General features: G+C 36.7%; 1 protein-coding gene across 7 annotated transcripts in view; it reads left to right on the forward strand.

Annotated features, from left to right (window-relative positions):
* Positions 1-24,844, forward strand: part of RELCH (RAB11 binding and LisH domain, coiled-coil and HEAT repeat containing) — a 112,990-nt gene that overhangs the window by 25,060 nt on the left and 63,086 nt on the right. For 5 of the 7 annotated variants that reach the window (XR_008706810.1, XR_008706811.1, XM_055559570.1 and 2 more), the window contains exons 2-11: positions 977-1,066; positions 7,437-7,508; positions 7,620-7,675; positions 7,780-7,893; positions 13,040-13,243; positions 13,344-13,435; positions 14,061-14,354; positions 19,576-19,651; positions 20,664-20,759; positions 20,907-20,930. Coding sequence is in view for 5 of the 7 variants with exons in the window: in XM_055559570.1 (XP_055415545.1) it covers positions 977-1,066; positions 7,437-7,508; positions 7,620-7,675; positions 7,780-7,893; positions 13,040-13,243; positions 13,344-13,435; positions 14,061-14,354; positions 19,576-19,651; positions 20,664-20,759; positions 20,907-20,930 (1,118 nt within the window). In the remaining 2 variants the exon portion in view is untranslated. The remainder of the gene's footprint in view (positions 1-976; positions 1,067-7,436; positions 7,509-7,619; positions 7,676-7,779; positions 7,894-13,039; positions 13,244-13,343; positions 13,436-14,060; positions 14,355-19,575; positions 19,652-20,663; positions 20,760-20,906; positions 20,931-24,844) is intronic. The other 2 variants (XM_055559572.1, XM_055559573.1) reach the window with 1 other exon arrangement.

Below are 24,844 nucleotides of genomic sequence, written 5' to 3' on the forward strand. Positions count from 1 at the left end.
GTACCCTCCCCGCACGTACAACACAGACCTCCTAAAGCCCCTGCACTCATCTTTTGCATCTCATATTACAAATTCAATAAATGGAGTCTTCAGGAATCACCTTGTTTTCTCTCTTTTACTTAAACCTACATTCAATTCAATACCAGGACATGTTTTACTCCAAAAAATAACCCAAATCTGCCCACTTCTCACATTTCTAGTACCTCTATTCTAGGCCAGATCTGATCATCTCTCACCTACACGCCTCTGTAACTGTATGCTGTGCTAAGTCAGTTCAGTTGTGTCCGACTCTTTGCGACCCTGTGGACAGTAGCCCACAGGTTCCTCTGTCCGTGGGATTCTCCAGGCAAGAATACTGGAGTGGGTTGCCATGGCTTCCTCAGGGGATATTCCTGACCCAGGGATCAAACCCAAGTCTCTATGTCTCTTGTATTGGCAATCAGGTTTGTTTTTTGTTGTTGTTGTTCTTTTTTACCACTAATGCCACCTGGAAATCCCTTACATGACTCTAGTAGCCTCTCTTTTTTAATTTTTATTTTTTAATGGAGTATAGTTGATTTACATAATAGCCTCTGAGCTGGTCTCTCTGAAAACCACTTTCCTTACAGCAGCCAGTTTCTAAAAATGTATGTGTTTCTGTTGTTTTTCCATTGGACTTGGAATAAAATCCAAATTGTTTGCAGTTCTGTTGTCCTTAGCTAGGCTGCTTGCATTATACCCTGCGTGTGTCTTGTTCGGGAGTTAGAGATCTGGGCAGGGAAACTCGAGTTACTTCAAAGTACTTTAATTAGTATGAGCATTTTTACCTTACAGTTGTAATAGAATTCCTACACCTTAGAATCATAGTTTATTAACTGGAGAAAAAAATCATAGGTAATTAATTGATATCCAGGTGCTTATTTTGGCAGTTAAATAAAAAGCTGTTTAATTCTTCTTCTTTTTTTTTTTTTTTTTTTCTGTTTTTGATTTATTACAGATCGAGCTGGGAGCATCAGTACCCTTGATTCTTTAGACTTTGCAAGATATTCAGATGATGGTAACAGGGAAACAGATGAGAGAGTGGCAGGTAAGAGTCTAAAGACAGATTTGGATGTTTTTGACATTCCAGAAATAATGAAATGACTTGAAAAATTCTTTTCCTTCTATACAGTTCAGTATATGAATAGAATTAGATAGTTATCATACAAAGTTATGTTACTAATTTATTGGCTTCAGGGAGCATTCCTGAATGTTCAGCAACCCCCAACTGCTCTTTCTAATGATGCTCTGAGTTTTTGGTTACGTGTGCCCGCAACTACTGAGTTCTGCTTCCATCTAACAGTTTACAGCCATATAGTTATAAAACTGGTGTAAGTCAGCCATGGTTTAGTGCAAAGTTATTTGGACCTTGCTCTCCTCTTTCCTTTTATCCTCCAGACCAGGGCTAAGTAATATTTACATGGTATGCTGCTGCTACTGCTAAGTCACTTCAGTCGTGTCCTACTCTGTGCAACCCCATAGACGGCAGCCCACCAGGCTCTGCCGTCCCTGGGATTCTCCAGGCAAGAACACTGGAGTGGGTTGCCATTTCCTTCTCCAATGCATGAAAGTGAAAGTGAAGTTGCTCAGTCGCGTCTGACTCGTAGCAACCCCATGGACTGCAGCCTACCAGGCTCCTCCATCCATGGGATTTTCTAGGCAAGAGTACTGGAGTGGGGTGCCTTTACCTTCTCCATTTACATGGTATATACCAATGCAACTCTGCTGATGGTTAAAAATTGGTTTAAATACTTCCATGCTGATTGGTTATCAAAACTTTGTCTTCATTTCTTGGATTCTCCGTGGCTGCCACTGCGTCCCTCTAGAAACTTCATTTGACTTTCCTGTGATCCTGAAAATAAAGGTTAATACTTGGTCCACTCAGGGCTTCCTGGACTTTGCCCATTCCAAAAAGAAGAGCAGCATCCTTTTTAGTTGCTTGGTTCCTCATTCCAGTCTCCTTCCCCTCTCCACTTTCCCACCAGTTTTGCCTTTTTGGCATCGCCATTGGATCTGTAGGGACTTCAGAAGACCAATTTGTACCCTCTGTATTCTGCCCTCATCAGATGAGGCCAGTTGGATTCTTCTGGGGGTCCACCCTGAATTTACCAGTATAGAAGCTCTGGCTCCTCAGGTGTCAAGGGACTGGCACCTTTCTGGTGCTTCAGGCTGTGACTGTTAGTTATTGAAGTAGTTCCTGAATGTCTTTATAGGAATTGTGGTTTTCACGGGACGTTGACTCTGAGAGAGACGGGAAGCCACCCTCAGTTAGGCATTTTTCCCCGCTGGGGTGGTGGGCACACCTGATGTAGGAAAGATGCCACATGAGACAAGTGGAGCCTGCGAGGGCCCTTTGGGGTCAGGGAACATCCACACTGTGGCTTCCTCTCTTCATCAACCCTGTTGAATTTTTTTTCCCTTTACTGGAACAAGGTTGTTAAAACCTGCCATATATTTGCCTGTTCTAGTCATCATGAATAAAGATGAGTGCTATTGAGCGCTAATTTTTATATAGCACTTGCTCTTTTCTGAACACTTTGTAAATGTATCTTAACTCATTAAGTTATAGAATTATCCTCATCTTCCACTCCCTAAGAAACTGAGGCACTCAGAGAGTCTTAAGACTTTAGTGGCAGAGCTAAGACTCAAATGTAGATAGCCCAGCAGCAGAGCCCATGACTGAACATACCATATGCCACCTCTTAAAGTGAAGGATTAAGTTTGACCTATGTAAAATGACATTCCATGATGTGCTTTTCATTTCTTGCTTGAGAAAAGCGCTATTGAATGTTTAAAAATCTCAAACAGTATTACATGATATAAGGGGGAAAATGCTGTAATCATTTTGAGTTCAGCAGCGTCGCAGAGAGGATGCGCAGTGAGAACAACAGCAGCGTCAGTGGGGCGGCCACTGCCAGACTCCAGAGCAGCTGCCGCCCCAGTTGCCATGGTTTAGCTGTAAGCATTGTTAGTTGACAGATGACACGGTAATAATCTCTTCTCAATTACTGGTCTTTCAATTAGCTTCTAAGTTACTGCCAATGGTTAGTAAAGAGCTGTGTCGAAAGAGCAAATCACATCAGTAATATCTGAAAATTAGCAAATCAAATGGGAATTATTTAAATAATTTTAGGACTTATCCTCCTAATTACATCATTTGTTAAGTGGTATTATGTTATATTTAATTATATAGTAAATGTTGGATGTTATATGTTATTTATTAAGTGTTAAATACATGGTATATTAGTGTATTTGAAACTAATGACTCATTTGAAAAGACCCTGATGCTGGGAAAGATTGAGGGCAGGAGGAGAAGGGGACGACAGAGGATGAGATGGTTGGATGGCCTCACCGACTCAACGGACATGGGTTTGCGTGGACTCTGGGAGTTGGTGATGGAAAGGGAGGCCTGGCGTGCTTCGGTTCATGGGGTCGCAAAGAGTCGGACACGAATGAACGACTGAACTGAACTGAACCAAATATATTTAGTTTTATATATTGTATTATTGTTCAAATGGTTATGTATTTGAAGAAAACTTCAACCCAGAAATAGACCATGTAATTATTTTCATTCCTCTAATTTTTATTTGAAAACCTAAAGTCAAATTTAAGAGGTTCATCGTTATTCTTGTTATTAGGTATGCTAGTATTTTTAATTAGGGGAAACATGGATGTAAAAGCAAGATGTTATAACTAAGCAAAATACTATAACCAAACATAATTAAGAATGAAAATTTTAAATAGTTGGTAGTTTTGACCTTGTATTTTTAATTTAAAGATAGATTATACTCTTTCTCTAAGTTTGGGAAAATAAAATAATTTTTGCTTACTATATAATGCTAATATATAAATACATGCAGTCTTGAGAAAGACAAATAGTATGTGATATCATTTATATGTGGAATCTAACAATAATACCAGTGAATCTATGTATAAAACAGAAATAGACTTACAGACATAGGAAACAAACCTGTGGTTCTCCAAAGCGGAGAGAGAGAGGGGGATGGGACAGGTTAGGAGTATAGGAGTAATAGATACGAACTACTAAACGTAAAATAGATAAGCAACGAGGATTTACTTCATAGCCCAAAAGTTTATATCTAATATCTTGTAATAACCTATAATGAGATATAGGCTACAAAAAATGGAATGACTATGCTATACACCTGAAACGAACACAATATTATGAGTCAGTGATACTTCAGTATAAATGAATGAATGGATGCAGTCTTTCATCTTCACTGGGAAAAGGAAGAAAATACATGTTATTCCAAGAAAATAACCTTTAGACTCTTAGGGCTCTTGTACCATAGCCTGTTGTTGAATCAATTGTGAGATGTGTGGCTGAAAATTTCAATTAATCACAATTCCCATTTCCAAAGAGATTTTTGTCTCTTGACTAACCATTGATAGTAACTTAGAAACTAATTGAAAGGCCAGTAATTGAGAAGAGATAGTTACCATGTCATCTGTCATTGGATCACATGTAAACCTTACTGAGAAAGAACAAAAATCTCTTTTTGATGTTCCTGTACCAGTCTTGGGCAGAAGGAGTTTATAGATAACACAGGTTTTGAGTCCATTGCCCCATGATGCAAATGTGAGTCTGCTCCAACCATTAATAAACTGTTTATCTGACATATGTGTGTGTGTGTGTGTGTGTGTGTGATATATACATGTATGTATGTGATGATTTTCATCATCATTTTGCTAAATATAAAAATCTGGTTATAAGTCTATGCAGGTGTTCCTTTAATGAGGAAAAGATCTCTAAATGAACAGATGTTTATAGAGCACCATTATTTTGAGTTTTGTGCCAAAAGAACTAAGACTTAACAAATATTTTAAGATAGTAGTGATACACACTTGCATATATCCCAAGTCATAAGTGCCTGATCTAGTACCACTGATACAATACCAGTATTATCCAACCTTGATTGAGAAATAACTGTTTCGGCCAATCGAGAGAGGCTGACACTGACTTAGTCATTAATTATTTTGGTAAGATTATAATATGCAGTATTACAGTATACCTATATCTTTGCAGTTGTTACTTTAGTTCCACTAAAATGGTATTCAGCAGTGTTGGGCTAGTAGAGGCTGGGGTGGTGCAGTGAGCAGGCTGGTAGCTGGTTCCTACAGTGTGTTTTAAAAGTATTCACTTCTTCAGACATTCTTATGAAGAATTATAATGTTTGAAAACTACTTGGAGGTCGTTTGGTATAATATATTGCTTTACAAAGTAATAAGTCTTGAGTTTTAATCCAATATCTTTTAATAAAGAAGTAGCAAATTCATATGTGTGTAAATATATCTGTTCAGACCTTTCATGGAAAACTTTTCCCATAACTGCAATTATTCGATCATACTGTGCCTTTATAGAGATGTGCTGTAGCTTCAAAGATATGCCTTTGTCTTTTAAAGCCTGTATTATATATTAAGAAACATGCAGCAGAGTGAGTTCATTTTGATAAGCACTAGCTTTAAAAGCAGTGGTAACTTCTAATGGCATTTGGCAATGTATGTGTAGATGTGCATAAAAATATAAATTCTTGCCGTCTGACATGGGTTTTTCTGGCTTTCTGTGCCTTGATCATTCATTGTTTTGCTTCTTGGTCACCTAAACATTCACCAGTTGAATTGAGTTGTTTCCTCCCCCCCCAAAGTTTGTGTTTTAACCAATTTTTGTTTGTTTTTGTTTTTGTTTTTTTTCATATTCTATCATTCTGGTACAGGGCATTTCTGATCTGCAATTGTTCTGTAATATGTCTTAGTAAATTGTAAGTGATACTGAAAGTATGATATGTGTACTTACTTTGCTTATGGTATAATGAAGTGTTTTTAAATCAAAACCTAGAATTTTGAAATAGAAGAAAAGTAAGTCTATTCTGTACTTACCTTACACATCGAATCTGTGCAGTCTGACTTTAAATACAAACTCTAAGAGTTTCCAGAAGTGTAATTTTTAGGGAAAATGTTTCTACTTTGTTGCACAGAAATGTTTGCAGATCAGCATTGCTGACGACCAAAAAAAAAAAGTCATATACACGTCATCTGATTTTTACTGTGCTTTCATGTTGCTGCAGTGAGATTCTGTGCATCAAAATAATTGGCCTTCATGTACTAGATGTGATTCAGTTACATCTTAAGTTTTTAAGGAAAATGTGCAAACTGAGTGAATTCTATTTTTTCCATATATTTTTATAGCTTTGTTGTCTCTGATAGCATTTCATTTGCCATCTTCTTTTTTCTGTTTATTAGTCAATCAGGAAAAAGTTGCATCTCTAAAGTTTTAAATTTACTCATCTTTATGCAGAACTATTTAGATAATAATTTTTTTAGTATCCAGTTGTGACAAAGGTCACTTAATTTTCTCAGAGCTTTACTTCACAGAAATGACTTTTCCCTCCAATACTTTTTTCTTCAAAGCAGTATTTATATATTTTAAAGAAAATGCCCAGTAAAGACATAGTTAAATCTTATTCATGATGAAACATTTCAAAAAGCTCATTAAAATGTTTCCTCAATATTCATGTTTATTGTATTAGAGTCTGCAGTAACAGGAGGAATCTTTAAGTTTCATTAGTACCTCTTAATGTGAACAAATATCTATTTGAAGAGTTGTCAGAAACTTTGAAATTCTACTTAATTTTATTCAGTATCCTTAGATAACTACACCCTTATTAGAATTGCACACAATCATTTGCTTTAGAATGATTTTAATTGTAACTTAAAAAACAAACGTATGTCTATTCTTTGGCTTTAAATGAAACCTAAAATAAATCCCTTGAAACTTTTTTTAGATATGTATTTAACATATCTGTGCTTGTTTACAGAAGATATATACTTGTTTGTAGAAAAATTGATAGACATCCCACATTTGTAAGATACTTAAAACATACTTCTTCAACATCTTAATGAAAGAATATATTCACTGTTTCTGTATGTTGATTTAAAACATTATTCTAGATAAATACTTTTTTTTAATCCTAAGATTTTCTTTAACTGTATTTGCTGAACTTCATCTGAGTTTTGTCTTTTCCCCTAAATTATGTCACCTGGAAACATTCCATTCCATTTCCTACCTAGACTGAGTGAAGCACAACACCCAAGGTTTTTATTTGCCTAAATGAGAGTCTGCCATAGATTTTATTTTTAAATAGAGCTGTTCCTTGTCAGACAGCTAGAACATGTGATCAGTAGTCCCCTGTATTCTAAAACGATGGAAAACATTCACCAGTTTGCTTGCAAATCAACTCTGCTGCATGCGTTCACAAGTTTCATAAAGATTGCATGCTTTCTGTTTTCAATACAAATTGTATTTTTTTTCCATACCCATCCTTGCTTTTTATTTTTTATTTTTGTTTCCCTTTTCTTGGTTGGATGCCTGTGTGTGTTTATTCCAAATCCCTGTCCAGTCCTGGAGTTTGAACTACGGAAAGCCAAGGAGACCATTCAGGCCCTCCGAGCCAACCTGACAAAGGCTGCAGGTGGTGTACATACAACTTTTTTGAGACTTTTTCTACTTTGACAATGTAGAAGTAGCTGAGATATTTTAAAATGTAAAAGAGTATAATATTATTTGTATTTTCTTCCACCAGAACATGAAGTTCCTTTACAGGAACGAAAAAATTACAAATCAAGTCCTGAAATTCAGGTGGGTGAATGACAGATCTAAAAGTATCTTCCATGTGAAATGGAAGCACAAGTATTGAAAGCAGAAGACTTACAGTACTGTTTCCATCTTCTCTCTGTCTCTAGGAGCCAATCAAACCTCTTGAAAAGAGAGCTCTAAACTTCTTAGTCAATGAATTTTTATTGAAGAATAACTACAAGCTGACATCAATAACGTTTTCAGATGAAAATGATGATCAGGTACAGTTTCCTTTTTTTATTTTTTTTACAATAATTTGTTTCCTTTCTAATTTATAATGTACTTATTTCTTTTATCTAGCTTAAATTTTTTTTAAAGTTATACATACAGTAAAATTCCATAACACCAAAATACTGAATAGAAAAGAAAGAACATTTCAAATTGATGAAGATTGGTTTCTATTTTAAGAAATTAGAAAAAGAAAACTAACTGAAGTCCAAAGAAATTAAAAGGAAGAAAATATTTAAAATGAGAATGTATCAGTGATATCAGAGAAGGCAATGGTACCCCACTCCAGTACTCTTGCCTGGAAAATCCCATGGACAGAGGAGCCTGGTAGGCTGCAATCCATGGGGTCGCTAAGAATCGGACACGACTGAGCGACTTCACTTTCACTTTTCACTTTCATGCATTGGAGAAGGAAATGGCAGCCCACTCCAGTGTTCTTGCCTGGAGAATCCCAGGGACGGGGGAGCCTGGTGGGCTGCCGTCTATGGGGTCGCAGAGAGTCGGAAACGACTGAAGTGACTTAGCATAGCATCAGTGATATAGGCAACAGAGAACAACAGAGAAAAATTAATAATAACAAAAAACTGGGTTTTTGAGGTTAATGAAATTGGTAAACCTCTAGCCTGACTTATTAAGAAAAAGAGACAAGAAGCAAATTATCAGAATCTGGAATGAGCAAAGTTATATCACTATAGATATCTACTAGACTTTTAAGGAAGAAGTAAAGTAAATGAGCAAGGTTATATCACTGTAGATACCTACCAGGTATTTAAGGAAGAAGTAATACCACTTCTCCACAAACTCTTCTAGAAATTGAAGAGAAGGGAATTGTTCATAACTCATTCTATAAGACCAGCATAATTCTGATTTCAAAACCAGATACAGATCTGGCTAACAAAGAAAATTGCAGGCTCATTTTCCTCATAAGCATGGATATAGAAATTCTATATAACATTTTACTATATTAAATCCAACAGTGTGTAAAAGTGCTAATACACAATGACCAAATGGTTTATCTGAGGAACATAAGATTGATTAGTCCAAAAATCAGTCATTGTAATTCACCGTTTTAAGAAACTTTTCAAAAGAGAAATCATATGATCAGCTCAAAACATGTGACACAATCAAACATGTCTTTCCTGTAAAAACTTTAAAGAAATTAGGAATTGTGAGGAATTTCCTCAGATTCATAAAAGACATTTATAGAAAAACTATCACTAACATCATACTTAATGATGAATGATAAGGAATAGATAAGGAATAAAACAGGAATATCTGCTCTCACTACTTCTGTTGAACATCATACTGAGGAATCTAGCCAGTACAAGGCAAGAAAAAAAAATAAAAGGCATATATTTTGGAAAAGAAGAAAGAAAACTTTCACTGGTAACATGATTCTGTGTATCGAAAATCCTATAGACTGCTTATAGTGTTAAACACTATAATAAGTGATGATAGACAAGCTGTAGGATTCAAGGTCAGTAAACAAAAATGAATTGTATTTCTGTATGCTAGCAACAAATAAACGTTCAATTTTAAAGATACCATTTATAAAAGTATCCAAAAAATAGGAAATACTTAGGGATAAATATGATGAAGGATTATGCGCTGAAAACTATTATACATGCTGAAAGAAAATAAGACATAAAGAAGAGATATATTGTGCTAATAGATAAGATTCAGTATTGTCAAAGTATCAATTTCTGTAAATTGATTTGTACTTTTAATAACAATCCTAATGATCTCGCCAGCTTTTTTTGTAGAGGTTAGCTTATTCTAAAATTTCTGTGGAAATGGAAATAACATAGTATAGCCAAAACAACTTTAATAAAGAAGTACAAAATTAGGGGACTTCAACTAGCTGACTTTAAGATATTATAGTTCAGACAGTATCTTACTGACATAAACGTAGACAGATCATTGGAACTTAGTGGAGAGTCAAGAGATTAAGTTACACATAGATGATCTTTTGATGTCTAACAAAGCACAAAGTAAATTCCATTCAGAAAGTATAGTCTTTTTTACAATTGGTACTGTAACATTTTGATATCTATATACCTCCAAAAATGAACTTTGAACCATACCTCACACCGTATACAAAAAGTAATTCAAATGGATCATGGATTTAAATGTAAATTCTAAAGCCATAAGGCTCCTAGAAGAAAACATAGAAAAATTCATTGCAACCCTGGAAGGCAGGGCAAGATTTCTTATATATGACACCAGAAGTATGGTGTTCTTCATCAGATATTTGTTCTCATCAAAGTCAATAGCTTCTACTCTTTGAAAGCAACTCTAAACAAATGAAAAGATGAGCCATAGATTAGGTAAAATATTTCAAGTAACATATCTGATAAAGAATTTCTATCCAGAATATTTAAAGAACTCTATAAAATGAATAATAAAAAAAGACCCAATTTTTAAAAGAATGGACAAAACATTTATATAGATGATTTTATAACAAACATATATACATGATTTATAAAAAATGTAGATGATTTATAACAAAGAACCTATATGGATATCAAATAAGCACATGAAAAAAGATGTTCTACATCTTTAGTCATTAGGTAGATAAAAATTAAGTCACAATGAAATCCCATAGCACACTTATTAGAATGTTTAACTGAGACTGTACCAAGTCTTGGCAAAGATGTGGAGTAAGTAGAAATATCATCATTGCTCATGGGAATCCAAAATGGTACAGTCACTTTGGAACATTTTTTAGCAGGCTATTTTAAAAAAATTAAAACCTTCACCACCTATATGACTTGATCATTCCGTTCCTAGATATTACAGTCCAAGAGAAGTAAAGGGAGATGTTCATACCAAGACTCCTACGCAGTGTTCACACCAACTTTATTTATAATAGCTGACATTAGGGAGACAACCCAAGTATCCAAAAGCAGGCAGTTGAATAAAAAATTCTGATGTATTGGTACATCAAATGCTAACTCAGCAATAAACAAAAAATGAACCTCTGACAGATGCAACATAGATTACTCTGAAAATCAATAATCTGGATGAAAGAAACCAGGCAAATAGAGTACTTGCTGTATGCTTCCACTTATATAAAATGCTAAGAAATGTAAACCTATAACAGTGACGGAAAACAGAGCAGTATTTGCCTAGGAACGGGGCGTACGTGAGGAAAAAGGGGGAAGTGTTGCCAGTGGCCGGTCAAACTCTGGGGAGTGAGCAAGTTCATCTTTTTTTTTTTCCATAGCTTTGGTGTTTAATCTTTCTTCTTTTTTTTCTCTGCTTTATGTGTTTATTTTTGACTGTGCTGGGTCGTCATTGCTGCTCTGATTTTTCGCTATTTGCAGCGAGTGGGGACTACTCTTCAGTTGCAAAACTCAGACTCCGGGGGTGTGGGCTCCAGTAGTTGCAGAACATGGGCTCAGTAATTACAACTCCCAGGCCCGAGACCAAACAGGCTCAGTAGCTGCGGCACACAGGCTTAGCTGCTCCGTGACGAGTGGGGTCTTCCCAGATCAGGGATCGAGCCTGTGTCTCCTGCATTGGTAGGCAGATTCTTTACCACTGAGCCACCAGGGAAGCCCCCAAGTTCATCTTCTTGATTGCAGTGATCTCTTCAGGTGTGTACTCAGATGTCAAAACTTAGCAGATTGCACATTTTAAATTAGCTTGTGGATTTAAGACTTCCCTGGTGGCTCAGATGATAAAAGCGTCTGCCTACAATGCGGGAGACCCAGGATCAATCCCTGGGTTGGGAATATCTCCTGGAAAAGGAAATGGGAACCCACTCCAGTATTCTTGCCTGGAGAATCCCATGGACGGAGGAGCCTGGTGGGCTACAGTCCCTGGGGTCGCAAAGAGTCAGATTTAAATTGTGCCGTTTGTTATTTATTAACTATATACCCCAATAAAACTGTTTTACAAAGGGCAGTGCAAGTGCTCCTCAGTTCCTTCTTCTTTAGCCGCTGGATGCTGCTCAGTGGTGGTCTCACCTGACCTTAAAGCAGCTCTGTGCTAGGGCCCTCACTGCTTTCACATTTCGCCTCTGGCTAAAAGGTAAGACTTTTTACCTGAATTTATTTTTGATCATTTATCTTAGTGGCCTGATTTTATCTTAATGGCTCTAAGATTACCTAAGATTATCTCTTATCTCCCTGACTAGCCTATAATCTTCTTGAGGCTAAACGAATCTCGTGTTCATCTCTGTGCCTGCATGTACAGTAGCACTCAGATACTTACTGATAGTTTTCTTACATTCTTATCTGCGTATAATCATTATCTTACTGTTTTTTGGTTCCCTCTTGCCAGTTCTTTCCTTTACTTCCTCTCCGTCCTTTCTGTGGTGCTATGTGAAATTTTCTTATTATAAATAGTCTTTATTTTCAACTTCTCTCTGAATATCCCTTTTTGTTTGTTTTTTTTAAATTTTATAAATGTATTACTTTTTAATTCTTTGGTTGTGGTGGGTCTTTGTTGTTGCGCGTGGGCTTCCTCTAGTCGTGGCGAGCTGGGTCACTCCTCAGCCTGGGGTGCGTGGGCCCCCCACTCCTTGGCCTCTCTTGCTGCAGAGCACAGGCTCTAGGCGCGCGAGTTGTGGTGGGTCTTTGTTGTTGCGCGCGGGCTCCCTCTAGTCGTGGCGAGCTGGGTCACTCCTCAGCCTGGGGTGCGTGGGCCCCTCACTCCTTGGCCTCTCTGGCTGCGGAGCGCAGGCTCTAGGCGCGCGAGTTCTGTAGTTGCAGCTGGCAGGCTCAGCCGTTGCAGCCCTCGCGCTCTAGAGCGTGCCCTCAGTAGTTCCAAGGCATGTGGAATCTTCCCGGACCAGGGACGAAACCCAGGTCCCCTACATTGGCAAGCAGGCTCTCATCCACTGTGCTACTAGGGAAGTCCAGAATATCCTTTTTGCTGTAAAGAAAGCTTGTCTCTCCACTGAGTACCCTGTTTCCCTTATTTTTCAAGTATGAGGTGGGCGTGCATCTCACACTCTAATCCTAGACACTTCCTGGCTCCCAGGATGTTATTCACCGGGCACACACACTTTGACATTATCACACAATTATGTTGAGTTTTCAAGATAGTAGCAATAAGGAAAAGATACATCTCAAAAATGCAAGATAAAACTGCCACATAGATTTTTTTATGTTACTGTTTTCTATCTTTTAGGATTTTGAACTATGGGATGACGTAGGATTAAATATTCCCAAACCTCCAGACTTACTGCAGCTCTACCGAGATTTTGGAAATCATCAAGTAACTGGGAAAGACCTTGTGGACGTGGCCAGTGGTGTAGAAGAAGACGAATTAGAAGCTCTGACACCAGTTTTAGGCAACCTTCCTTCAACCCTTGAAACTCCTCAGACTGTAGAGGTGAGAGGTATTAATAATCAAGTCCACAAAAAGTGTTTAAGCCATGTAAAAGCAGACTATGAGATGTTGAGTTTCTGTTTTTCTCCCATTTTGATTTTAGAACTCCTTGCTAGTACAGAAATTAGAAGATAAAATTAGTTTATTAAATAGTGAGAAATGGTCTTTGATGGAACAAATCAGAAGACTTGAAAGGTTAGTACTTAATCATCATTCTTATAAAACCTCTTAAAATTATTAAAGAAATAGACAAATTATATAAACATATAAGATAATATTTCAGTTGTAAGGCATAATTTTTCATATCCTAATACTTCTGGGGAAAAAAATCTTATAATTGCTTATATACTTAATGTGTTCTTCACCCCCAAAAGTTGTTAATCACTATAATAATCATAAACTCATGTATGTCTTGGAACAAAGGAGTAGGGTGTTTTTTACTCTCTTCCGGTTGTATCAGTGGTGATAAAGCAGCGTCTTCCTGCTAGTGTTATACACATTCTCCATTCATTATCTCATTTAATTCTTATACTCATGTTGTGGGTTAGATGGAATGTTCCACATCTCACACACGAAGAAGGCTAAGTGATAATCCAAAGCATAGTTTATACAAATATTTTTATGTTTTGTAAGAGTTTGTGGCTACATTTCTATATGAAGCATCAATATCTATGGCACAGAAAAGATTAATTAGTTGCCAAATCACTTTCTATTAATATGTTATACTTTTAAATCATTAAACCCAGTATGAGGTTTATGCTATTGCCAAAGTCTTAAAAAATACAATTTTCTTCTCTAATAATTTGTCTTTCTTTTACAGTGAAATGGACTTCCTCAAAAATGAGCACTTTGCCAGCCCTGTAGTTTGTGACTCTGTTCAGCCTTCTTTGGATCAGTCTCCCCACAAAGACTCTGAAGACAGTGGACAGAATTCAGTTATAAATAGTTTGGACAAGGGAGAAAACAAGGATGTCCATCTTTCAAAATCAGATGAAGTTGATTCTACTGTTCCTAAAGAGACTTTCCCGCATTCTTTCCCCAGGAGAGAAAGAGAAGGAATACCATCTTCTTCTCCATCAAGTAAAAACACAGTCCATTTTGATAAACCCAATAGGTTAGTATGTGTCCTGTTTTGAAATGCATCTTTCAGCTATTTAGTACATTCTCAAACTAGAAGAGGTTCAGTTCTTATTTTGCATATCAGATACATGAATTTTTATGTGCCTGGCATGAACTTAACACAGAGCAGAGTCCACATCACTATGAAAAATCACAAGTAATTACTAAGTTAAATTGTGTTGCAGAGGAGTAGACCACGAGTGAACTAGGTCCCGTTTTAGCTCAGTGCTTAAACCCATAAACAACATGTATGTTCTCTGGGCTGTATTTTACCCAGTGCTGTTACCTTCTCTATGTTCTACAAGCATTATCAGATTCAGTAGAAAGTTTTGATATTAAATAGTTGCCTTTACTAAAAAGGTGATTAGTTCTTGATCTTAGTCCTTTTTTCTGCTTCTGCTTCCATTAGTAACATTGTGTCATTAATATTATCTTAATTCATTTAATTTTTATTGAATCACAATGATTGAACTTAGATGAGCAAAGCAGGGTCCCTTGCCCATCATGATTATGTTTTCTAGTAGAGGAGACAAAAAGTGTTTACATTATAATGTGGAAAAAGAATATTCTCTGAGAGTGGAATATTTATTGAGTTCTTTTTATATATCAGACACAGTTCTAAATGCTTTACATATGCTAGCTTAGTTAATCCTCACACACACCCTGTGATGCATTCTGAGCCAGTCATACTTCCTCCTCCTAATAAATGGAGGAGTATTATAGCAAGTGTTGGGATGTCATAGGAAAGCATGACTAATTTGTTTTAGACTTAAAGGTACTCATTATTAGTGAGAAGTATTTGATTTTTTTTTTTGCAAAGCAAACTTTTTGACTCATATGCCACAACTTTGTGTGTGGTTGTGTGTGTGTGTGTGTGTAGGTATTATGAGGGGGTCACAGGATTGAAATAGACATGGCCCAGTCTTCAAAGTGCATTTAATCTAATATGGTTAAGATATAGTCATAAAAATAATGCAGTGGCATTTATAGTAGTTCCATATATCTCCTATATACTCCAAAGCCACTCTCAGGAGAAAGATGATTGTTAAATTTGTCCAACTAACTTTTTTAGCTCTTAACTGTGTGTCAGGCAATGTCAACGAAGAGTTTGAAGTTTAAAGAAGAGTGAAAGTGTTAGTTGCTTGTCATGTCTGACTCTCTGGGACCCCATGCACTGTAGCCTGCCAGTCTTCTAGCTGCTGCTGCTGGCAAGTCACTTCATGCGTGTCCAACTCTGTGCGACCCCATAGACAGCAGCCCACCAGGCTCCCCCGTCCCTGGGATTCTCCAGACAAGAATACTGGAGTGTGTTGCCATTTCCTTCTCCAATGTATGAAAGTGAAAAGTGAAAGTGAAGTCACTCAGTCGTGTCTGACTCCTAGCGACCCCATGGACTGCAGCCTACCAGGCTCCTCCATCCATGGCATTTTCCAGGCAAGAGTACTGGAGTGGGGTGCCATTGCCTTCTCTGAATGAAGCCACTAGAGAAGCCCAAATGAAGAGTATAATAACAGTAACCAAACATATGGTACCCTTCAGTTACAGACTTTACAGTATAAGAGAGAGACTGTCAGGCAATTATAATATTGTAAAAGGTAGTAATATAAGAGAAGTTCAGCTTGCTTGGGGAACACACAATCAGGGTACCTAACCTAGTCGTCAGAGTAGGAAAAATTTCAGGGAAGAAGTATTTTCTAACTTTATACCTAATGAGTAAGTAGAAGTGAACCAGGCCAAGAGATAAGAGGAAGTCTTCCCTCTAAGAGGGACTAATAGGAGCAGAAGAACACTGCACTTGGAAGCAAGAAAGGGTTTATGAAGGCTGAAGCAAAGCATGCAGATGAGAAGACAACAGAAGGGGAAGTCGGAGAATTAAGCTGAGACTAAGTCACATAAGCTGTGTTAACTCATTTTAGAGACTTGGAACATGATGGTATCTAAGTTTTAAAACAAGGTAGGGAAAACCACTAGACCATTCAAGTGTGAACTAAATCAAATCCCTTATGATATACAGTGGAAGTGGGAAATAGATTTAAGGGACTAGATCTGATAGTGTCTGATGAACTATGGACAGAGGTTCCTGACATTGTACAGGAGACAGGGAGCAAGACCATCCCTAAGAAAAAGAAATGCAAAATGGCTCTCTGGGGAGGCCTTACAAATAGCTGTGAAAAACAAAGGAGAAAAGGAAAGATATACCCATTTGAATGCAGAGTTCCAAAGAATAGCAAGGAGAGATAAGAAAGCCTTCCTCAATGATCAGTGCAAAGAAATAGAGGAAAACAATAGAATGGGAAAGACCAGAGAACTCTTCAAGAAAATTGGAGTTGCCAAGGGAGCATTTCATGCAAAGATGGGCTCAATAAAGGACAGAAATGGTATGGACCTAACAAAAGCAGAAGATACTAAGAAGAGGTGGCAAGAATACACGGAAGAACTGTACAAAAAAGATCTTCACGACCCAGATGATCACGATGGTGTGATCACTCACCTAGAGCCAGACATCCTGGAATGTGAAGTCAAGTGGGCCTTAGGAAGCATCACTATGAACACAGCTAGTGGAGGTGATGGAATTCCAGTTGAGCTATTTCAAATCCTGGAAGATGATGCTGTGAAAGTGCTGCACTCAATATGCCAGCACATTTGGAAAACTCAGCAGTGGCCACAGGACTGGAAAAGGTCAGTTTTCATTCCAATCCCAAAGAAAGGCAATGCCAAAGAATGCTCAAACTACCGCACAATTGCACTCATCTCACACGCTAGTAAAGTAATGCTCAAAATTCTCCAAGCCAGGCTTCAACAGTATGTGAACCATGAACTTCAGATGTTCAAGCTGGTTTTAGAAAAGGCAGAGGAACCAGAGATCAAATTGCCAACATCCTCTGGATCACGGAAAAAGCAAGAGAGTTCCAGAAAAGCATCTATTTCTGCTTTATTGACTATGCCAAAGCCTTTGACTTGTGGATCACAATAAACTGTGGAAAATTCTGAAAGAGATGGGAATACCAGACCACCTGACCTGCCTCTTAAACCTGTATGCAGGTTAGGAAGCAACAGTTAGAACTGGACATGGAACAACAGACTGGTTCCCAATAGGAAAAGGAGTACTTCAAGGCTGTATATTGTCACCCTGCTTATTTAACTTATATGCAGAGTACATCATGAAAAACACTGGGCTGGAGGAAGCACAAGCTGGAATCAAGATTGCCGGGAGAAATATCAATAACCTCAGATATGCAGATGACACCACCATTATGGCAGAAAGTGAAGAAGATCTAAAGAATCTCTTGATGAAGGTAAAAGAAGAGAGTAGAAAAGTAAGAAAACTAAGATCGTGGCATCTGGTCCCATCACTTCATGGCAAATAGATGTGGAAACAGTGGCAAACTTTATTTTTGGGGGGCTCCAAAATCACTGCAGGTGGTGATTGCAGCCATGAAATTAAAAGACACTTACTCCTTGGAAGGAAAGTTATGACCAACCTAGACAGCATATTAAAAAGCAGAGACATTACTTTGCCAACAAAGGTCCATCTAGTCAAGGCTATGGTTTTTCCAGTAGTCATGTATGGATGTGAGAGTTGGATTATAAAGAAAGCTGAGCCCCGAAGAATTGATGCTTTTGAACTGTGGTGTTGGAGAAGACTCTTGAGAGTTCCTTGAACAGCAAGGAGATCCAACCAGTCCATCCTAAAGGAGATCAGTCCTGAGTGTTCATTGGAAGGACTGGTGTTGAAGCTGAAACTGCAATACTTTGGCCTCCTGATGCAAAGAGCTGACTCAATGGAAAAGACCCTGATGCTGGGAAAGATTGAAGGCAGGAGGAGAAGGGGATGACAGAGGATGAGATGGTTGAATGGCATTACCGACTCAATGGACATGAGTTTGAGCAAACCCCGGGAGTTGGTGATGGACAGGGAGGCCTGGTGTTCTGCAGTCCATGGGGTCACAAAGAGTTGGGCATGACTGAGCGACTGAGCTGAACTGAAGTTTTAGAAAGAGTCCTCTAGAGTAGTGGTAATTAGAGGGTAGCAAGAACTGAGACTCATGGGATATCTGTTGGAAGAGTCCAAGAAAGAAATGGTGGAATTTCCTGTATTGGAAAGACATAGATAGATTTGTAAGATAGAAGGTAAAAAAAAAAAAAAAATGATTGGATTAGGAGGTTAAAACTAAGGGAAGGATAAAGGCTTTCTGGTTTGGGCAATTAGATGCGTTGTAGCTCCCTCTGCTGAAAGATTAGGGGAGTGGGGACATAATGAGCAAACAGGCTTAGGCTTTGGCACACTAAGTCCATAATCAGGTGCTCCTGGGGGCTGCTTCGTGGTGTATACTAAGTAACCTCTGTTATGTAACCTTAGATGTCACCCCTTCTCTTCGTAGATTGAGCACATAAAATACAACTCATAGTTACAATATTATGAATACTATTACATAGAGACCAGTGTTATTTTACAAATATAAATGTTTTAACCTTCTTTATTAAACATAAATTGGCTAATAATTTCAATTACAAAAAATCCTTCATTTAAAATATATGTGAACGTTGAATGAGCCTCTCCTTCATTTATTTTTAATTTTTTATTCTTTTATGAGGGTTCCTAACATTAAGGGTTATCATTATCATGATACAGATCTGCAGAACTTCTCAGCAACATACCAGGTTAGCCTTTGCAGCCACTCTTTACCTTTCTGGGACCATAGAGAATTAGGGGGGAGGGGGGAAATCCTCATTTCAGGTTTTGCAAACACTTTCTATAGTCATTGACGTGCCATACAACTTCAGGTTTAATCTATTAACATTTATAAGACATTCATTCACATAATATCAGCTCCTTTAAGCTCAGCTGCTGCTGCTGCTAAGTCGCTTCAGTCGTGTCCGACTCTGTGTGACCCCAGAGACAGCAGCCCACCAGGCCCCGCCGTCCCTGGGATTCTCCAGGCAAGAACACTGGAGTGGGTTGCCATTTCCTCCTCCAATGCATGAAAGTGAAAAGTGAAAGTGAAGTCGCTCAGTCGTGTCCGCTGTTGCTATTCCTTTTTCCCTGTATGATTCTCCAGTGAAGTGACCTTAAATCTTTTGTGGCTAAGAAATTCAAACATGTGTGAGGTAGGATTCAAGTAATGATGGGAATTAAAACCTGCAACTTATTTTCTCCTTAAACGCCAGTTTAACTATTCGATATTGTCCCATTTTCCATCATTGTTTTCTTCTAGGAAGTTGTCTCCTGCTTTCCATCAAGCACTACTCTCTTTCTGTCGAATGTCAGCAGATAGTCGTTTAGGATCAGAGGTAAGTTATACCAGATTCCTGCAACTTTCTTAAAACATTCCGTTTTTCTTCTTAGCATTTTACCCAAAAAATAATTGTAATACAACTCTGTTTCAAGTAAAAAATCTAAGAAATAATTCCAAAGTTTTCTGCTTTCAAGCAAAGTAGTTGATTATTTTTATCTTTGGATTAAAGCTCTGTTTGGTAAGACAGTGACTCTATACAGTATAGTTTTAATTTTTTATGTCTACCAACCTACAATTATATGCCTCTTTATGGTGTAATTTAGAAAACCAAGTCAGGTGTATATATTATTTATAACTTCAGTTATTTTTAGATTACTCCATTTTTAATTTCTCTAGGATTGATTGTCTTTGATTGCAGAGTAAATTGTCTCTCAGATTTCTTTTCATCAAGTCCTTTGTAACTGTTGTTGCAGGCTTATCTTAAAAGGGTATTTTTTTTCTCCTTTCTTTATACTTCTCCCTTTCTATTAATACCTTTCTTGTGGTTGATTCCACTTCACCTCTTCTGAGCTTCTGTCCCACAGTGTTGTTAACAATCTGGAAGAGCTAGAGAATGGTTTGGATGCAGTCTGGCAGTTCTCATTGTAAGACTCGGGCAGCCCCCATGGACTTCCCCTTGCATGTGTTTTCATTATACAAGCTTCTCTTTCGCCTTAACCAAAGATCGTGACTTTGTGGGTACCTTTCCCCCCAAAACAAAGATTAAAAGCCATTGAGGCTGCCCCAGTCTTGTGTTATCGCTATTTGTTCCCAGAACTGAAGCCTAGTAAGCCTCCCTGTCTGCTCCCTTGCTTCTTCCTAGTGTTTTAAATCCACGTCTGGTCTACAAAAATGTCTGTCCTGTTTGGAACCTCAGGTTGTTGTTGTTTTTGTTTTCCTCCTCCTCATAAATTGTCCTGTTGAATGTGTGTTTGAAGCAGAAGTGACAGGGTCCAAGCTGTGGCCGTGAAGCCCCGCGCGCACAGCAGCCCTCCGGCGCAGCCCTGACTAACCCTGTGGTCTTCCAGGTGTCTCGGATCGCAGACAGCGAGGCGAGCGTCATGCTGATGCTGGGGCGCTGCCTGCCGCACATCGTCCCCAACGTGCTGCTGGCCAAGAGAGAGGTGAGGCCCAGAGGAGTGCTGCCATCCCCTAGACCATCACGTTGTCCATGTTTCGTCATTTTGAAGTTTAGTGTTATATTTTTATTTTGTTAAAGTCTATTACTTGCAATCATATTCTTACTTTTGTGCATGCATCTCTGCTCCTAGAGAATGGTTTTACACCTCTGTCAGGTGAGTTCAGTAAAACTGCATGGATTCATGTTTTCCAATTTTGCTTAAAGCATCATTAGCTTCTGCAACACTAACTATTACTGTAGGTCCATCTACGTGCCGTGAACACTGTCCGTTCTCTGCATCACCAGTTACCTAGTTTATTTGATCTCTCTCGATATGATATGCGTGACTTGCCTACAGAAATAGACAGTCTTGGGATTGAACATTAATAGGGACTAATAATATAACTCTTTTCTTGTACTTGTAGTTACCTCTTATTAATGTTAGTTTTATTGTATTTGTTTGGCAGTAGTTAGACTTATCTTAGAATAGGATAGTTATAATATTGTCTGCAATAACTTTTGAGAGTATCTTTTTCATTTTTCTTGTAGCTAACCTGTTGTTGACAGATGCTTTAAATGTCTAAAATAGAGTAGCAGATTTGTTTTGGTACACATTGCCTATGTTATAAACCATAAATACTATAGAAAGTATTCTTTAGAGTTATATTTCACCATTAAAAGATTAAGGAAAAATTATCTGTAATCTCATTTAAATAGTGAATGATTTATTTGCAAACAAGTTTATTTATTTGAATTATTCAATTTATGAAATCAGTTTGCAATTCACAAATTTTTTAAATAGGTTAAGAATATTATTGAACGTGTCCTACAAATTTTCTTTTGTTATCCTCTTAATCTTTTCCACTGGTTTTAATCATAATTCATGGGACCTACAGTATGATAGGTACACAGTGCATTGGCAAAACCCATATGAGAGCTTATCCTTAATTATCTGTTTAGCACAAGAAATTTGTACTGATCCTCAAGAAAACGTATATGTAGAGCTTTAATAATTCTTATACCTATAGGTATTTTTAATTTAAAAATGATAAACATGACTGTTTTTCTTACTGATGGTTTTATTTTACCTAACATTTAAGAATAGTTGTGTGAGATATTAAGAAGTGAAAATTTTCTATGTCTTGAAGGATCAGTGTCCAATTTCAGATTGTTTTGCAGTTCTGCCTGGCAGAATGGTGTTTGAGCTTCTTTTTCCTTTTTCAGCTTGTAACATATTCTGTGCAGTGCATTAATGTTTGCATCCCTTTTACTGTTTCCTTAAGATAATCTTTAAAATAGCATAGAAACCTAATTGTTATGAAATGCAATTTAAGCTTTTTTTTTAATTTTTATTTTCCCTTTTTTAATCATAAAAAACTCTACCACTAAAATCTGATTGTACTGCATGAAGTTTTTATAAATTTGCATCATCAGTAATCAGATGTATTATATATATAAATATATATGTAAGCATATATTTATATATACATGTATATTTTATTTGTGGTATGATGTTTACTTTTCTGGCTGATTTTAAGTTTTTTGTATATAAAAATATTTTTATACTTATAATTTCATGAAGAATTGATCACTTATCTTTGTTTATTTAATTATTTGTATCATATTTTGTTTTATTGGAAATTTTACCATTTTTAATATACCAGAGTTGTAGTCCCTCAAAATTAAATTGGTAAATAATGGGGTTTATCTTGCCTTTCTTTGAAACTAATCCCAGGGCATAAAAGCACAAAACTTTTATTTGATTTTATCCTTTGATATTGGATTACTTGTATTTAATATTTTACCCTAGTTCCATAAATTTATATTTTTTAAAAGGTCTTATGATTTAAGAATTAATATTTTTGTTTTTTCTTATTTCTCAATTTTTTGTGTTCATCAGTATAAGCCTTTTTATTGATATGTGACTACAATTAAAATGTCCATTTGTATGATTCATCATAGCAATATCCTAGATAATTTAAAAAGTAAAGCATTAAAAACAGAGTATAAGGTTTGATTAAATAATGCATATTCATGGGCTAACATCTTTTGAATCTGAAAAGGTGTACAATATGAGCTTTTATTCCCGTCCCTGAACTTTCATCTCACATGCAGTAAAATTTAGTCAATCCTTTGCCCATTTTTTAAGTGGATTGTTTGTTTTTGAATTGTAAGAGTTCTTACAATTCTGGATATTAAACTCTGACCTCATATATGATTTGCAAGTATTTTCTTCCGTCCTGTAGTTGATGTTGTCCTTAAATGGACAGATGTTTTTCATTTCTGTGAAATCTGATTTCTCTATTTTTTTCTTTTGTTGCTGATGTTTTTGGTATCCATCTAAGAATCCATTGCCAAAGCTGAAGTCAGAAAGATTTACCCCTATGTTTTCTTCTAATAGTTCTATACCTTTAGCTCCTATATTTAGGTGATTGACCCATGTTTTTGTTTTGTTTTTGTTAATGTATGGAGTGAGGCAGGAGTTCAGAACTGGATTCTTTTCATGAAGTTACCCAGGTGTCCCAGCACTATTTGTTCAGGAGACAGTTGTTTCTTTATCAAATGGTCATGGCACCTTTGTCAAAAATCAGTTCGATGTAGATGTTTGGATTCATTTCTATACTTTCAATTCTGTACCATGGGTCTTTATGTTTATCTTTATGCCTGTTCCACTGTATTTTGATTGCTGTAGCTTTACAGTAAGTTTTGAAATTAGAAAGTATGAGTCTTCCAGATTTGTTCTCTTTACAATATCATTTAGCCATTTAGGGCCCCTTTTGGTTTCATATAATGGGATTCTCAGTTTTGGTCTCTGCCATAAAAGTTATTTGAATTTTGATAGAAATTGCACTGAATCTGTGGATCACTTTGAGGAATATTGACATTCAAACAGCATTAAGTCTTGTATTTTATGAACAGGAAATTCTTTATAGTATTTGCACACAGAATGTCTTAAGAATTGTTCCTCCTGTTCTGTTCTTTCAAAGAGTTGAGTACAATCAGTATTAATAATTCTTTAAATGTGTTTTAGAATTCACAAGCAAAGTCATCTGATCCTAGAGGTTTTTTAATTTTTGATTCAATCTGTTTGCCTGTTATAGGTCTGTTTTGATTTTCTGTTTCTTCTTGTGTCAGTTTTGGTCATTTATGTGATTCTCAGAGTTAGTTCATGTATTGATTATCTAACTTGTTGGTGGACCATTGTTTATGGTATTCACTTATAATCCTTTTGATTTTTTTGTTACTAATGTCCTCTCCTTTATTTCTGATTCTAATTATTTGTATCTTCTCTATTTTTCTTAGTCAGTTAAGGTAAAAGATTGTCAATTGTATTGATCCTTTCAAAGAGCCAACTTCTGATGTTGTTGATTCTGTTTTTTCTCAGTCCTATATTTCACTTACCTCTGCTGTAATCTTTATTATTTTCTTCTTTCTGCTGGCCTTTAGTTTCCTTTTTCTGGCAAGGTTGTTGAATTGGAATCTCGTTTTTTTTTTTAATGTAGGTGATTATGGCTCTAAATTTCCCTTTGTGTTCTGCTTATGCTGCATCTCACATGTTTTAGTATGTTCTGTTTTTCATTTATCTCAAAGTATTTTAATTTCCTTAGTGATTTCTTTGACCCATTGGTTGTTTTAGAGTGTGTTGTGTGAAATGTATATCATTAAAGCTATAAAAAGAAAAAAGATAAAGGAGAGCACCAATTCCCTAAAAGCCTTAAAAATTAGCTAGTACCTCTAAAGACTTGTTCATCTTCTAAGAAACCAAACTTTACTCTTTTACATTACCATTTGTGGTTGCTCTATGGTAAATTTTTAACTTAAGAGTAGCAATATAATTTATAATTATATGAGTGTACTGTGGTAGTACAAGTATAGTAAAGTAAATAGTAAGTTGCAGAAGTGTGGTCCACCTTCTTTGCCCATGTTGTGTTTGTGTGTATGTATCTTGTAATTTTCAGAGTAAATCACATGCTCTTGAGCAGTATCAGAGTTTAAAAGTCACTTAAGTATTTCAGTTCAGCTTCCTAAAGGCTGAGACCTGGGAATTACAGATATTAATAATTCTAAGAATAGGTATTTTAGCAGCCC

Source organism: Bubalus kerabau, chromosome 21, assembly GCF_029407905.1.
Source record: "Bubalus kerabau isolate K-KA32 ecotype Philippines breed swamp buffalo chromosome 21, PCC_UOA_SB_1v2, whole genome shotgun sequence".
In the NCBI taxonomy this organism is placed as follows: domain Eukaryota; kingdom Metazoa; phylum Chordata; class Mammalia; order Artiodactyla; family Bovidae; genus Bubalus; species Bubalus kerabau.